The sequence below is a fragment of the Pipistrellus kuhlii genome, unplaced genomic scaffold (genome assembly GCF_014108245.1).
Source record: "Pipistrellus kuhlii isolate mPipKuh1 unplaced genomic scaffold, mPipKuh1.p scaffold_m20_p_2, whole genome shotgun sequence".
NCBI lineage: Eukaryota > Metazoa > Chordata > Mammalia > Chiroptera > Vespertilionidae > Pipistrellus > Pipistrellus kuhlii.
The window spans coordinates 112,306,757-112,322,854 of record NW_023425515.1 but is presented as its reverse complement, the minus strand read 5'-3'; the positions used below and the strand labels follow the sequence as shown (position 1 = coordinate 112,322,854).

Genomic DNA, 16,098 nt, shown 5'->3' with positions numbered 1-16,098 from the left:
CATCATCATCATCATCATGTTTCATAATATCCTCTAGGGAAAATTAAAATATTATAGAATGACAAATGTTAAGATAAAGTTGGCTAGATCTGGAATGGCCAATATGGTGCGGCCATCAGATCCCTTGATACCTCAAAGGCATAGTCTTTCTAAGATGGTTTATCAGATGTCTCTCTATTCTTGTTCTGCACGTGTCAGGTGCCTAACAGATATTTTGCTGCTGCTAGGAAGCCAGGAAAGAAAAAAAAAAGTGCCAAAAAAAAAAAGCAGCAAATGAAAACAAAGATGAAATTAAAAAAATAAAGTCATACCCCTTTATGGATGGCAAATCTGAGGATGATGTCTACTTAAAACGCTTATATCCAAGGCAGATATAGAAAATAAAGATATTCATTTACTTAAGAAATTTCAAATTCTGGACTTGATGAATCCAAAGCAAGGTGTTTATATCTATCTACCTACCTACCTATCTATCTATATTTATTTTATTGATTTCAGAAAGAAAGGTAGATGGAGAGAGAAAGAAACACCAATGATGAGAATCATTGATCAGCTGTCTCTTGCCTGCCACCCACAGGGGATCAAGCCCACAACTGGGGCATGTGCCCTGACTAGCAATCGAACCCTGACCTCCTAGTTTATAGGTTAATGCTCAACCACTGAGCCACACTGGTCAGGTAGCAAGGTGTTTATCTTGATGTGACACTGGATATGGCACTGGGGAAGAAGAAAAAAGTGGAACCATTGCTAGTGTCCTTAGTTTGCCATACCCATTCATTTCAGAAATCAGCAAAGTTACTGTGCTTACAGGGAATGCATCAGAGATTAAAATAGCAGAGGGGAAATGAAGCTGCATTTGCAGGAGGAACTAATCTGATTCAGAAGATTTTGGATGATGAAATTCAATCAGACTTTTATGCAGCTGTTCCAGAAATACTAATGCCCAAACTTAATCTATTAAAAAGAAACTGAAAAAAGGTTTCCAAAGTTTACTCGGAATTCCATTGGCTGTGACATCCTCAGAATGCTGTTTAAAAGTGGACGTGAAATTAAGGTAGATTGAAGAAAGGGAGAACTTTCTGGAGACCAAAATAGCAACACTAGATATGTCAAGTGAACAGGCAGTTGCCAATCTGCAAACTGGTATCGATGAAGTTTGTAAGCACAGACTGCTAAATTTGGGACCCTTCGTGGTATGAGTTTTCTTTCCCAGTTTGACAAGGGGAGGTTTGTTACTAAAGATGGAGCCATTGTTGCCTAAAGAAGTAGAAACCAAAGAAAATAACAGAGAAACTGCCTGAAAGTGTTGTACAATAAAACCTTGATATAATGGCGAGAGGGTGTCTGTTAAAGCCGAAAGTTAGTTATATAATCCTACCTAATAAAAAAAATAGCATGCAGCCAAAACCGGTTTGGCTCAGTGGATAGAGCTTGCGGATTGAAAGGTCCCAGGTTCGATTCCGGTCAAGGGCATATACCTTGGTTGCGAGCACATCCCCGGTAGGGTGTGTGCAAGAGGCAGCTTATCAATGATTCTCTCTCATCAATATTTCTAACTCTCTATCCCTCTTTCTTCCTCTCTGTAAAAAAATCAATAAAATATATATATTTTTAAAAAGTAGCATGCAAATTAACCATCACTCTGCTCCACAAGCCACACCCACCAGCAAATCAGAGCGAGCATGCAAATAAACCCAACCAAGATGGCTATAGCCACACAGAGCAGGAGGGAGGCATTTCCCCAGCAACGGAGGAAGCCAAGCTTTCTGCCTGCCATTGCCAGCCTAAGCCTCCACTCAAGGCTACTAAGTTTCAATTGTAGAAAGTAAATATATCCCAGATACCAGGGCCTCCACTTGGGTCGCTGGGGGGCGTGGCCGGCCTGCAAACCACCACAGACCGCTCACTCAGGCTGCCCCATGCCCCAAGGGAACACCCACCCTGATCTGGGACACCCTTCAGGGCAAACCAGCTGGCCCCCACCTATGCACCAGGCCTCTATCCTAGCTAATAAAAGAGTAATACTCAGATTGACCATCACTCCAACACTCAAGATGGCTGCCCCCATGTGGTCAAAGATCCTGCCCCTAAGTGGACACAAGATGGCCACCACAAGATGGCCAGTAGGGAAGGACAGCTGGGAAGGACCAGGTCTGCAAGGGAGGGCAATTGAAGATGATCAACCCTGCAGTTAGGGGTGACCAGGCTGGCAGAGGAGGGAAGTTGGGGGCAAACGGGCTGGCAGGGGAGCAGTTAGACATCAATCAGGCTGGCAGGGGAGTGGTTAGGGGGTGACCAGGTTGGCAGGCAGAAGCAGTTAAGGGCAATCAGGAAGGCAGGCAGGCAAGCAGTTGGAAGCCAGCAGTCCTGGATTGTGAGAGGGATGTCCAACTGACCAGTTAGGCCCGATTGGGTCTAAATGGGCAGTCAGACATCCCTCGAGGGGGTCCCAGATTGGAGAGAGTGCAGGCTGGGCTGAGGGACAACCTCCTCTGCCCCCATGCACAATTTTGTGCACCGGGCCTCTAGTAAAGTAGGTTTTCCAAATGTGTATGTTTAAAAATTGACAAATTAATTCGTTTACCTGTTTTAACTTATGTAGGCACGTTTGTGTAATTAAAATTAAGTATCTATGAAAAGTTTTATTTCACAGAAAAGTTTTCTACATGTATTACTGTGATTTTAAATTTATACTGAATAGGTCTAGCCTGTATTCACCAGTCACTGCAAAGTAAACAAATGCACACAGCTGGAGCGTGGCTTAGTGCACAAGGGAACATTGGTCTGTATGCATTAAAACTGCTGCAGAAGGTTGAGCCACCAAGCCATGGGACAACAGAACCAATAACCCTCCCTGCACAATGCAGTGTGATCACATGCTAGTCATTCACTGAACATTGTTTACTGAGTGGTGACTCTTGGATTTAAATATGTAGGCTATAGTTGTAGATATATAATATGTATTTATGTTGGCAAAACTACTAGTGTGTTTTCCCCCCAACATATGGCCTATTCGCTAAAATTTGTAAAAAAATAATAATAATGGACTATTAATAGTAACCAAAAAACAACTGTTAATTGAACTATAAGAAAATCTTGATTAAAAACATTTTCAAATTAATTTTCACATATGACATATGGAAATTTTGTCCTTTAAACCCAAAGTCTGTTAAATCAAGGGTTTGCTGTATTGTGAAATTATTTTTAGTAAATGAAGATACAATGGAGAAAATTATAAAACTGTATAATTTCTTAAAAAAAAAAAAAAGATAAAGATAGCTAATTCAGCACCTGGAATCTGTACACCAATGTGATGAAACAATTGGAATGAAAACATTAACACAGGTTATCTACATACAGGGCTGTGTGTCTAAGTGCTACATTTGCAATGTGTATTATTACACATTTATGAGCTTTTACCTACAGGTTGTCTCAACATGAAGATGCCTCCTTTGATGCATGGTTCAAATATGCAGAGCCTAATTCAGTAAACATTTAGTGACTGTCAATAAACTGTGTGACAGCCTCTGTGTTAGATGCCAAGGATAGAGAGAGAAATCAAGCAAAGATCACCAAGGACTACATAATCTGTCGAGAAAGATAGATAAATCAACTCTGCTCTAGAATGGTGTAGGTTTACCTGTTCCAGGTGCTCTAAAAGCATAGATGAAATGGCCCTGGACTGTGTGAGAAAACCGCAGGGAAGATTTTACAGAAATGGTGACACCTGAGCCAGATCAGCATGGCTGCCTGGATATTCCTTAGATAGAAGAGGAAAGCAAGAGCACACTCAGAGCACAGAGGCCTCAGACACCCTGTTGCAATCCCTGGACCACAAGTACTGTCTAAAACCTATGTTCTTCCTAGGACAGGAGATAAGATGACCATGTTATATGCATATTAAGAAATTTGGATTTCATCATTTTAGAAGCTTTGAAGGATTTTATTTAATTTTAATTTTTACTTATTTTTTTTCCTTTTTCTCTGAAAGATTTTAAGTACAGAAGTGATATGATCAGGCATGCATTTTTGAAAGATCACTATAATAATGATATAAAGGGTAAGTTGATGGTGGGTGATACTAGAATCAGAAGTACCAGTTATGATGCTGCTACAGTGCTCCAGGCAAGAAAAACTGAGTCCAGGAGCTAAAATAGTGGCCGTGGAAATAACAAGAAAGGTACGGATGCAAAGTGACTTTAAAGGTAAAATGAAAATGATTTGAGGGTTGGTTAGCTCTGGGAGTGGAGAGAGAGGAGTCTGGGAAGCCTAACAGGGTTCTAGCTGGATGGTGGCATCTTAACTGAGGGAGAGAATACAAGAGGGACAGAGGAAGATATACTACGAGAAAGATGGGTGGCATGTAAGGCTGCTGAGAAACGCTGGGGAGATATTTCATAAGTACTTAGATATATGTTGAGAAGGATCCAGTGGTCTGGGAAGGGACTGAAGATAAAGAAGAAATTAGGCAAAATTGATGAATCAAGGCTCAGCATAGGAGCAGGGACACATCTTCCTCTGAGGCTGAAAAGAGGAAATCAGGACAGGTTCCTTCGGTAGCGGGGAGCTGTGGTGTAAGTGGAGGGAGCTCACTCTCCTCTGGCTGTAGGACGCTTGAGGGCAGAGGTGAAGGTCTGAAATAGCCTCAACTTCTGCCTTCACAGAGCAAAGCTTTGGTTTTCACCACAGTGAAACATGGTAGCAATCATACTTGGGTAAAAACTGCTGTTTGAATTTTAACCTTGCTATCTGACTTCGACCTTCGATTACTTGCTTAAAAAATAGGGTAGTTACAGGAGATTGACTCCCACTGACTCAGTAGCTTCAGGGGTAGAAATTATAGATAACTTTTAGTTCTGCTTTTGTATTATGGGCAAGATAGGGCCACATTCCAATGTTCAGCAGGGTGTGACTGGGAACCAACCCTGAGGGCTGTCCCCAGTCTTTAGAATTTAGTCTTTAGGATTTAGGAACAGATAAGGACGGCCAGTTCTTTGTCCTGAGGGGCCAATCAGGGTTAGCCGAGGCTGTGACATCACCACCGACCTGAGTAAAACCCTTGGACTGGGCGAAATTCACTCTCTTCCGCCATGCTGCGTGAGTGGGACAGAGCCCATACTAGCATGGATAAGGCTCTTTTGTTTATTGCATCGGACTCGGCTCCCTGGTGGTCCTTGGGGATCACGAATTCGTCTGGGATCCCCAGCCAGAACCATGAGGGACCCCGATCCGGAGAGCCTGACTGGCGCTGTAGGTGTGTGTTTGTCTGTGTTTTTGTGTGAGCGCTCTGGAGGGACTGCCCCTCCATCAGGGCTCTCACCTGGGTGTTTGCCGGCTGCTGCGTCAGCCACGGTTTGAGCCGGATTCGAATCTGTAATAAATTCTTGCTAGCTTAATCAAATTGGCTTTGGTGGTCCATCTCTTGGGGACTCGCTCTGTAACACACAGGATATCACAAAGAGTTACAATGTCCTCCCCATCTCACAAGTTCTATATTTTTATTCACTTTCTTCTCCTTCCCTCTGTCCCTTGTTCCCTCAATTCTGACCCAAAGCATATTCTGGAGGGTCCTTCATTAATTTTCACTCTCTTACACCTTCAGGTTATGACTCTTTACTGAATTCTTACCCCAGCCTAGATTCTTACTGAACCCTCTTCTCTAAAGCTGTCATAGGTCCTCTCTTCACTCCCCATTATACCTTCTGAAAGATTGCTCTTTACCGCTCACAAAGCACTTTCACATATTATCTTCATTAAGTGGCTAGCTCAACTCACAGTGTTTCTGATAAAAACGTTTTCACAGTGGCAGTCTCAACAGGCCTCTCTCATTTTAAAAGGCTGTAATAGTTCACAGAATACATATAATTTAATTATATTTTACGAATAGGGTTTCAAGTTCTCACGTCAAGTCCTCACGTCATAGTCCTGCCTTACATGCTCTGGCCCCAGACTACTTGTATGCCTTGGCCCAGGGGTCCTCAAACTTTTTAAAGTGGGGGCCAGATCACGGTCCCTCAGAGAGCTGGAGGGCCGGACTATATGAACTACTAATTCCTACTGTAACACCTCGGCTGCGCTCACTGCCCAAAAAACCTGGCGGGCCAGATCAGACTCCTCTGCGGGCCGCATGTGGCCCGCAGGCCGTAGTTTGAAGACGCGTGAGCGGCTTGGCCCATACTGTTTCTTTTTCTGAGAATGCCCTTCTCTGTGCTAACCAAGCTAAACTTCCTCCTTCCTCCAGTTCCAACATTCGGTTCCTCAATTTAAAACATTTGTATCCTTAAGGCCTAATTTAAAGGTCATCTTCATTTTTATCTCAAAGCAACACCTTATCTCCTCTATTTTTATCTCAGACTTTCTAATGGTACTCAGCACATTCTTCCCTAAAGTATAGCACCTGGGAGATAGTATACTATAGCAAATAGCACTCAAGATGGCATCATGAGCTTTAAGTTCAAGCCCAGGCTCCTTCATACTAGCTGAGTTCATAGAAATACTATTTTATGAGCAATCTTAGGACTATGTTACTGTTAATGTAAATATTTTTATATCTCTCTTTAATAAATTATAACATTTGCCTATAAAGACACAATTCAGTGTGAGTCAGTGACATATATAGTCAAATCTAGCAGATCCAGTCTGAAATATACAAAGGACTCTAATAAAAGGGAGTTAATATGAATTATGATTGTATCTCTTTCAGGCATAAGTTGTGAAACTGGATGAAGATCTTCCTGTATTTAGCAAGACCAAGCTTGCATGAAAAACATTTTTTTTTTTAAATTTAGCAAGACGTGACATATGGGGATTCTTATAGTAAATGAGGCCAAGGTCAAAAAATGTTCCGAAAAGAGAATTTTCAAGATTTCACCATTGGAATGGTAAAATTACTCCACTGATGCATTCCTGTGCTTCAGTTTGGACTAGAGAATTTGAACATCCCTAATCAGAGAGCTTTGGTGCAAGAAGAATGGTGTTTAAGGAAAACCTCAACTTCTTTCCCTGCTCTGTTCTCTTTCACTGCTACTCGCTTACCACATTGACAACACTTGACATCACCTTCACGGGAGGGTGGGGGGAGTGGGGTTGTCTTCCCCCAACAAGCAATTCTGTCACATCAGCTGGCTGCCCTACAATGTAACTGAATTCAATTCTAACACTATCTACCTGAAGGAGGAGTATCAGATCCCACAGATCAAGCTCAGTGCCACAACTGTCCTCACACACTTCAAGCGCTGATCCCAAGCCCAGGCTGTCACTGTGCTCCTGACTGATGGACTATAAATCAGAGGTTCCCAACAACCCCTCTTCAGGTTTGATCATTTTGCTACAGTGGTTCCTAGAACTCAGGGAAACACTTATGTATACCAGTTTAGTAAAGAAAACAAAGGAACAATCAAATACATACACAGGGTGAGGTCTGGGAGGGTCCTGGGCACAGGAACTATTGTCCCTATGGTGTCGGGTTGCATCACCATCCCAGTACTTGGATGTGTTCACCAATCTAGCAGCTCTCCGGATCCCATACCATTGAGGTTTAATGGAGGCAAAATCACGTAGGCCTGGTTGGTTATTAACTCCATTTCCAGTTCCTCTCCCCTTTCTGGAGAATGGAGTGTGGGGCTGAAAAGTCCAAGTTTCTAATCATGGTTCCATCTTTCTGATGAGCTGCCCCCATCCAGGACCCCACCTCAATAGAACAAGAGATGTGCTCTCACCACTTAGCAATTTCCAAGGATATGTGGGAGGACCTAAATGAATTAGTAGACGGAATTATTTTTTTAGACAAATTCAGATTGTTTATTTGTCATAACTGGCGCAGAGACCAATACCTATCTTTTCTATTCTCATACAAATAGGCTTTAAAACTACAGTACATAAACACATAAGGAATTACTATAATTGATAGATCTTTTTATATACTCATCCCTTTATCAAGGGATGATTTATATACCGTAAAATTCGCCTATTGTAAGTGTACTAATCAATGACTTTAGCAAATTTATTTTCGTACAATAACCACCACATCTTGTTCTAGAGTATTTCCATCACTTCCACCCCCAACATTTCCTCTAACCTGTTTACAATCAATCTCTGCTTCCACCCCAAATATCTCTAGGATTCTGGTCAGTCTTTTTTTTTTTTTTTTTTTTTTTAATATATTTTATTGATTTTTTACAGAGAGGAAGGGAGAGGGATAGAGAGCTAAAAACATCAGTGAGAGAGAAACATCGACCAGCTACCTCTTGCACACCCCCTACTGGGGATGTGCCGGCAACCAATGTACATGCCCTGTGACCGGAATTGAACCTGGGACCTTTCAGTCCGCAGACCGATGCTCTATCCACTGAGCCAAACCGGTTTCGGCGGATTCTGGTCAGTCTTGTTCCAGGGTACATGTAGGGGTTTGGAGGGCAAACTGGGACCCGCTGCTGCAGTTGAGCAGGAGGCACTGAGGCGACCACTTGATAAAGCTTCCGCATCACCCTATCTTCTGCTGTGAGCCATCTCGTTCTTGTAGAGCCAGCTGGCAAGTTAAACTGGAGATTGACAGAGTCCACTACCCCTTGAGTGTGGCACACGTCTCTACCATTGCTCTGGGTGTGGTTGTGTTTTTAATTTACTATCTCAGCTGGGGGAGGGGAGTGGTGGTGTCAATATCAGAAGCTTTCACTTGGCCATTCATGCTCTCAATAGCTCTCACTAGGAACTAGTGTGAGGGTCCTTTCAAACACCATTCCGTCTGTACTTTCAGGGACCAGATGTGGATAGCTCTGAGAACCTGAAGGACCCCCTTTTGCTGGACCTGGCTCCTACATGCTCTACTCTAGAAGGGGCCATGTTGGTACTTGAGGTCATGGATATAATGTCAGCTCAGACCTTGTGTCCAGCAATCTTCTAAAAGTCTGGGTGTCCCCTTCCTCAGTGCATGATGACTGTGAGTCAGTGTCCAAAGGCTCCTTTGAGGAAGGATGGGGTGTTTACTGTAGTGGTCCAGGGCACCCCATCACAGAGGCTGGCTTCTCTTCAGTTACTGGGTTCTTTTTTTTTTTTTTTTTTTTTAAAGATCTCACACATTTATTACTGAACCATCCTACTATTGCAGAAGGGGGAAAAAAACCAATAGAGCAAAATCACAAGTCCATTAATTCTCCAATTAAAATGCTCCAACTGTCCAGATGGTAGCATCTTTTCAATCATTTAAAGGTGTAGGCAACCTGGATACAGCATAAATATGTGAGTCATCTGTCATGAGTGAGTTCTCATAGGCCCAGCTTGGTTCTTCTCCAATGTCTTCTCTTCGAGTTGTACCTGATTTTATTACCAGTTTTCATCCGAATCCATTGGGGAATGGGCCGATTCTGCTTCTGTTTCTTGGCCAGGAACCTCTTGATCCTGAAAGTCTTGTGGGAAGACATGGTGAGGGAGAGGCGAGCGCGCACCTCGATGGCGGAGAAAGAGCCAGTTACTGGGTTCTTGAACCAAGAACTGGCTCAGGCCCAACTGAGAAACAGATCATGACTTTTTATTGGAGTGATTGCCCTCAGCCTCCTGATCTTTCTTGATTTACTTAGTTATATAAATAAGCAATAAGTTGAGAGCCCACAACCCATAGCTTTCTACAAGTTAATCCTGCCCATCCCCGTTACTTCTCCTCTATTCTGACTCTGCAGCTTGTGCCCACCTTGTTTATGATGGCTTAGTGCCATTGGCCTTCTCTCATCCCCATTGCTCTCAGCCTGTTTTATAACAGCATTTCTTACCCTCAGCCCTAGTCTATGGAGGATAGCTGACCTCTGGTCACTTCTTATCGCTCTAGTAACAGAGTGACCTCCAGGCCCTCTCACAGAAGGTGCACTAATGAGTTTACAGCCTTACTACTATATGCATTCTAACAGGCACATTTAGGGGCCAGGAAGAGACAAGGAGGGGCCAGGGTGGTGGAAGGAAACTGGAAGGTATGGCTATAAATTGAGGCTAGAGAAACAAGTGTTAGGGAAGGATTGGAAAGGCTCACAATGAAAGAAAAACAACACATGATCTCATTTATGGATAATAAGGAACATTATAAACTGATGAACAAAAAGATAGATACAGAGACAGTAAAACAACAAACAGACTGTCAAATTACAGTGGGGAGGGGAGGGAGATATGGGGGAGATAAATCAACAGAAGGACTTGTATGCATGCATATAAGCATAACCAATGGACACAAAACTCTGGGGAGGGAGAGCATGTATGGGAGTAGGGGGGGTTGGTAAGATATATACACATATAATACCTTAATTTAAAAAAATGAAAGAAAAAAATTTTTTTTAATATTTTTTTAAATAAAAGGAAAGGGAAGGCTCAGATGATGACTTTTGGATTTAGCAAGATGGGGATGTTTTAGTGCAGGGGGAGAATAAAAGCCCAGTTGGAATAGGCAGAGAAGTGAAGCTGCACCATGTCCAAGAGCAGAGAAATGAGGCTGTTGCTGAACAAGAACAGAGGCCTCAGGAGAATTTCACTTTTTAAGATGGATAATATTATAGTTTATTTGTAAGTTGATGGAAGCATAAGGTGACCAGACATCCCACTTTGGACGGGACCCGCCCAAAGCGGGAGCAGTGAATTGGAGAAGTAGAAATTTATTAAGAGGTAGAGAAGAGAGGACTATTTTCCAAATCACATGTTTTGAGCAGGAAATGGAAGTTAAACCACAAATGACAGATGGCCTTTGATAGGCCTATAAACATTTTTTATTATAATAGCAAGGAGGGCAGGCCACAGACGGAGGTAACTGGTAGAGTTTATGGGGACTGATCAGGTGCTTATAATTTTGTCTGTTCTTTTCAATGAAAGATTTGTTGGGGGTAATTGGAGGGAGGTCTGTGAATTATGAAGAAAGAGGATCAGTTGGGAATCATTGAGTTGAAAAGCCATAATTCCTTTGAAAGCCTTCCTTATTTTTTGTTTCTTTTTCCCATCTCACCCCCTTTTCATTAGGATCACAAAGGAAATTTTTTTTGTCAGGAGTACAGTATGGTACACCAAACCTAGTTCTTTTTCTTTTTTTTTTAAGCCATTGCTAGATGAAAGACAATTAAGTTTTTGCTTGCATATAGTAAGTGTAACTTATTTACTTGACAATTTCCCTTTCTTATCTGGTCTACACTTGAAATTAGGTTCCAAAATTTTTTTTAAATAAACCTTTATTGTTCATATTATTACCAAAGTTCCTCATTTTTCCCCCCCTCCACCAGGTTCCCACCCCACCCTCTGCCCTTTCCCCACCCCCCACTGTCCTCATCCATAGGTGCACAATTTATGTTCAGTCTCTTCCTGCACCCACCACTCCTCTTTTCCCTGAGAATCATCAGTCCACTCCCCTTCCATACCTCTGATTCTATTATATTCACCAGTTAATATTGTTCATCAGGTTTTTTAATTCCCTTGGATTTTAGATTCACTTATTGATAGTTATGTATTTGTTGTTCATAATTTTTATCTTTATTTTTTTTCTCTTCCGAAAGAACCCCTTCAGCAATTCATATAATTCTGGTTTGGCAGTGATGAACTCCTTTAGCTTTTTTAAAAAAAATTTTATTAGTGAAGCTCTTTATCTGGCCTTTGATTCTGAGTGATAGCTTTGCTAGGTAGAGTATTTTTGGCTGTATGTTCTTGCTATTCATCACCTTGAATATTTCTTGCCATTCCCATCTAGCCTGCATGGTTTCTGTTGAGAAATCAGCTGACAACTGTATGGGTGCTCCTTTATAGGTAACTACCTGTTTCTCTCTTGCTGCTTTTAATATTCTCTCTTTGTCTTTTGCTCTTGGAATTTTAATTATTATGTGTCTTGGTGTGGTCCTTTTTGGATTCCTTTTGTTTGGGGTTCTGTGCACTTCCTGGACTTGTAGGTCTAATTCCTTCACCAGGTGGGGGAAGTTTTCTGTCACTATTTCTTTCAGTATCTTGCTCTCTCTCTTCTTTTGGGACCCCCATAATTCTGATGTTGGTTCGTTTGAAATTGTCCCAGAGATTTCTTACATTATCATCAACTTCCTGGATTCTCTTGTCTTCTTGCTTCTGCAGAGGAGTATCTTCTGGCTCTTTATGTTCCAAATCTTTGACTTGATTCTTGCAATTTTCCATTCTGTTTTTAGGACTCTGTATAATATTTTTTATTTCAGACAATGTATTCTTTATTTCTTGTTGATCCCTTATTTCTTGTTGATCCCTTATTATTTCTTGTTAACCCCTTATTATTTCTAGTTGATCCCTTTTCATATCCTTATAGGTCTTATCAACCTTTTCTAGGAAATTTTTGAAAAACCTTGTAAGCGTGGTTTTGAACTCTATATTCAGTCGCTTTTTGTCCTCCATTTCTTTTGTTTGTGATCTGTTTTCTTGTCTCAGCATTTTCGCAGCTTCCCTAAGTTGGTAGCCTTAAAAGTCTCTGTTCACCTTGGATGGGGCAGAGTTTCAGGGTGGAGCCTACAGCCTTGGCTTCCGTCAGCCACGCCCTATGATGTTCCTGAGTCTTAGTGTTCCTCAGGGTCCTTCGGTACTTGCTGCAAGCACCTCTGAGAGAAAGGTGCCTTCGAGTTTTGCCTGCTACCAAACAGTCTAGGCTCTCCCCCAATGAGCCCGGAACTGGGGTTCAGTTCAGTTGGAAGTGGGCTTCAGAGCAGTCTGGAGCTTTTGTCTCCTTAGTGCTAGGGCAATCCAGCAGCACAGTCAACCGCCCGTCCTCTGCATGCAAGGTGCGCTTTTCCGGGACTGCTCCCCTGGGTTTCCGCCTTACATTCCAGGCTCCCTCTGTATAAGCCTGGGTCCCCAGGGTCTGGCTTAGAACTGGGGTTCAGTGCAGTCGGAACTGGGGCTCAGCACAGTCCAGAGCTTTTGTCTCCTTCCCACTAGGGCAATCTAGCAGCAGAGTCAACAGTCCGTCCTCTGCACGTAATGTGCGTGCCTCCAGGGACTCTGCCTTTCACCGCTCCCGAGATTCCACCCAGGTTCCCTCTGTATGAGCCTCGATCCCCAGGGTCTGGCCTAGATCTGGGGTTCAGTGCTGTCGGATCTGGGGTTAAGCACATTCAGAGCTTTTATCTCCTTCCCCCTAGGGAACGCCAGCCAGGCACTCAGCCTCCCCCTCCTCTTCGGCTCCTTCCTCTCTGCACGCACAACGTGTCTCCATACCTTAGGCTTTTACAGCTCCTCTGATTTTCCTTCTGGTTTTCTCTTTCCTCCTCATTGTAGAATTTCCAGTCACTCAACTTTCCTGTAGTTCTGGGTAATGTCCATTTTGTATTTTAGTAGTATTTTATTGAAATTGTTGTGTGAGGCTGCAGTTAGGTGTTACCTATGCCGCCATCTTGGATTCTTACGTTGCAAATTTGTGGAGGAAAAATGTCACTTATTACAACACAACAAATTAAGTAAATATTTTCTGAGTTACCACTGGGTGTCAGGTACTGTTCTATAACATTGACACAAAAGCACAAAGATTCCTGGCCTCCAGATGTTGACAGGAGACATAATAAACTCTATGATGTGTTAGAAAATAACAAATACTATGAAAACAAGGAGACTAGAATGAAGGGAGCAGAGGGAGGAGGGAGAGAGAGAGAGCAGGGGGCACAGAGGGGAGAGGAATATAGTTTAAAATTGGAAGGTGAGAACAAGTGACAGTTGAGCACAAGCTTAAAGGACATAAGTGGTTCATTAACTACACCATTATCTGAGGGAATAAAACAGAACAAAAACCAGTTACATAATTATTAAGTACATTTGATAATTATGATGAGGAAAATATTAAGTAATCAAAGGAAAAGAAGGTTCTGTTTTTACAAATTCTAAGTGAATGAAGTAACAAAAGTGGAGAATCAACTGCAGATTTGCCTGAGTGTATGCAAGAGAATGACCCAAAGTTTGGTGTATTCCTAGAAAACTATTATCTTTAAGACTAGAGGCCCAGTGCATGAAATCCGTACATGGGGGGAAGGGGTCCCCTCAGCCCAGTCTGCACTCTCTCCAATCCAGGACCCCTCAGGGGATGTCCTAAACTGGCAGTCGCCCATCTCTCTCACAGTTATGGACCACTGGCTCCTAATCACTAACCTGCCTCCCTGTCTAGTCGCCTCTAACTGGCCCCCCTACTGGCCCGATCACACTTCACTGTCTCTGTGTGCCAGCTTGATTGCCCCTGCCTGCCCCCCACCAGCCTGGTCACCCCTTACTGCCCTGCTCACCCGCTGGCCTGGTTGCCCCCAACTATCCCCTAACCCCACCAGCCTGGTAGCTCCATGCAGCCTGCCTGTTCAGTCGTTTGGTTGTCCCTCACTAACCCTCCTGCAGGCCTGGTTGTAGGCAGTCATCTTGTGAAGGCATGAGGGTTAATTTTCATATTACCTGTTTATTATATAGGATGATAGGTGCAGAGGTGACAAACACACACAGAGAACGTAAGGGAATATGTGGGAAAACCTAAATAAATTAGTAGATGGAATTCTTTTTTTAGAAAAATATTTTTACTGATTTTTAGAGAGAGGAAGGAAAAGGGAGAGAGAAACATTGATGCAAGAGAGAGACATCAATCAGCTGCCTCCTTCATGCCCCCTACTGTGGATCAAGCCCATGGCTGGGGCTTGTGCCCTGACAGGGAATCAAACGGCAATCTTTTGGTGCACAGGACAGTATCTGACCAACTGAGCCACACTGGCCAGGGCAGTAGATGGAATTCTTAAGTCCATAAATTAAAGATTTGAACCAGTAAAGGAGAGAGAGCTCTTGGGTGGGCACCAAGGGAAAAGTGATTATTGCAGCAGAACGTAGATCACAGATATATACCCTGTTTCCCCGAAAATAAGACAGTGTCTTATATTAATTTTTGCTCCCAAAGATGCGCTAGGTCTTATTTTCAGGGAATGTCTTATTTTTCCATGAAGAAGAATACGGTACACATTTGTTGTTAAATGAAAATAAAGGAAATTTATTACCTATATACGGTACGGTAGTACAGTAGTTGTCAACACAAACCAGACAAACTGTGAATCCTACAGTATCAAGAATTTACTCATTTATTCAATGGCAATCATGTCATCATCTTCTGGAACATCATCATAACAATCAAATTCCTGAATTTCTTGGTGAATTTCTGTGACTCCATTTCTTTCAGAATCAGTGGACCAAATCTCTCATGTTTAGCAATAGCACTGTCTTTAAATGAGTACTTCTTGTCAAGGTAGCCTGCTTGCAGTGCATTTGCAATGCAACTGTCAGTGATTTTCTCCCATGAATTCTTCACCCAAGTCACAACTTCTTGCAGTTTAGGTTTCACAAAGTTTCCACGCTGATTTCTCTCCATTCTATTTTCAATGTAGTCCTTAATTTCCATGCCCAAATTGTCTTTGAATGGCTTATTTATTGCAATATCAAGAGTGTGGAGATAGGCCGTGATTCTTGTTGGAATCATTATCTGATATATTTTTCTTTTGTGAAGAAATGTCTTCATGTCTTTAGCGCGGTGAGTGCTGGCTGCATCCCAGACTAGCAGACCTCTTTGGCTCCCTTGCATAACAAGTGGCAGCATTAAATCGATGCACTTCCTTATAACTGCTTGTATGGCTCAGGCTTTTTCACTTTCAAGAATAAAAATGCCCAAAACACGTTCAATCTTTTCCTTCTTGCCCTTAGAAATGATTAAAGGTGGGATTTTAGTGCCATCCAGACGAATTGCCAAAATATAGGAAACATGTGCACTTTCGTAAGCAGTGGAGGGAATGTATACTTAAGTGGCACCCCCCTGTTCAATTGTTGTTTGAGATGATTGGCCCATAAACACTGCAGTTTCCTCCATAACAATGATGTAGGAAAGATTGTATTTAGAGATGTCAGTATCATTAATAAAGGACTTGAATGCAAGTGCTAGCTTAATAACTTGAGTATCTTCCAACCTAAACAATGTTGTAGATCTTCTTAAAGACAGTTCACTTTGCTGAAGGAAATTATCCAGCCAGTGTTGTGATGCTTTGAAGTCTTCGGAGGCTATGTCAAACTGTGGTGCCATTGCAAGGGCAAATTCTTGAATCTGAGCCCTATTCACAACCAAAG

At 42.4% G+C, this 16,098-nt stretch overlaps 1 protein-coding gene and 1 pseudogene across 1 annotated transcript; one reads left to right on the top strand and one right to left on the bottom strand.

The window, feature by feature from the left end:
- The first annotated feature begins 139 nt into the window (after positions 1–139).
- On the top strand, positions 140–1,305 carry LOC118722517 (annotated as a pseudogene).
- Positions 1,306–9,055: 7,750 nt separating this feature from the next.
- On the bottom strand, positions 9,056–9,489 carry LOC118722518 (60S ribosomal protein L39). The gene has a single exon (XM_036444055.2). It carries the CDS (start codon positions 9,417–9,419, stop codon positions 9,264–9,266), a length of 156 nt encoding a protein of 51 aa, XP_036299948.1. The 5' UTR covers positions 9,420–9,489; the 3' UTR covers positions 9,056–9,263.
- Between the last annotated feature and the right edge of the window lie 6,609 nt (positions 9,490–16,098).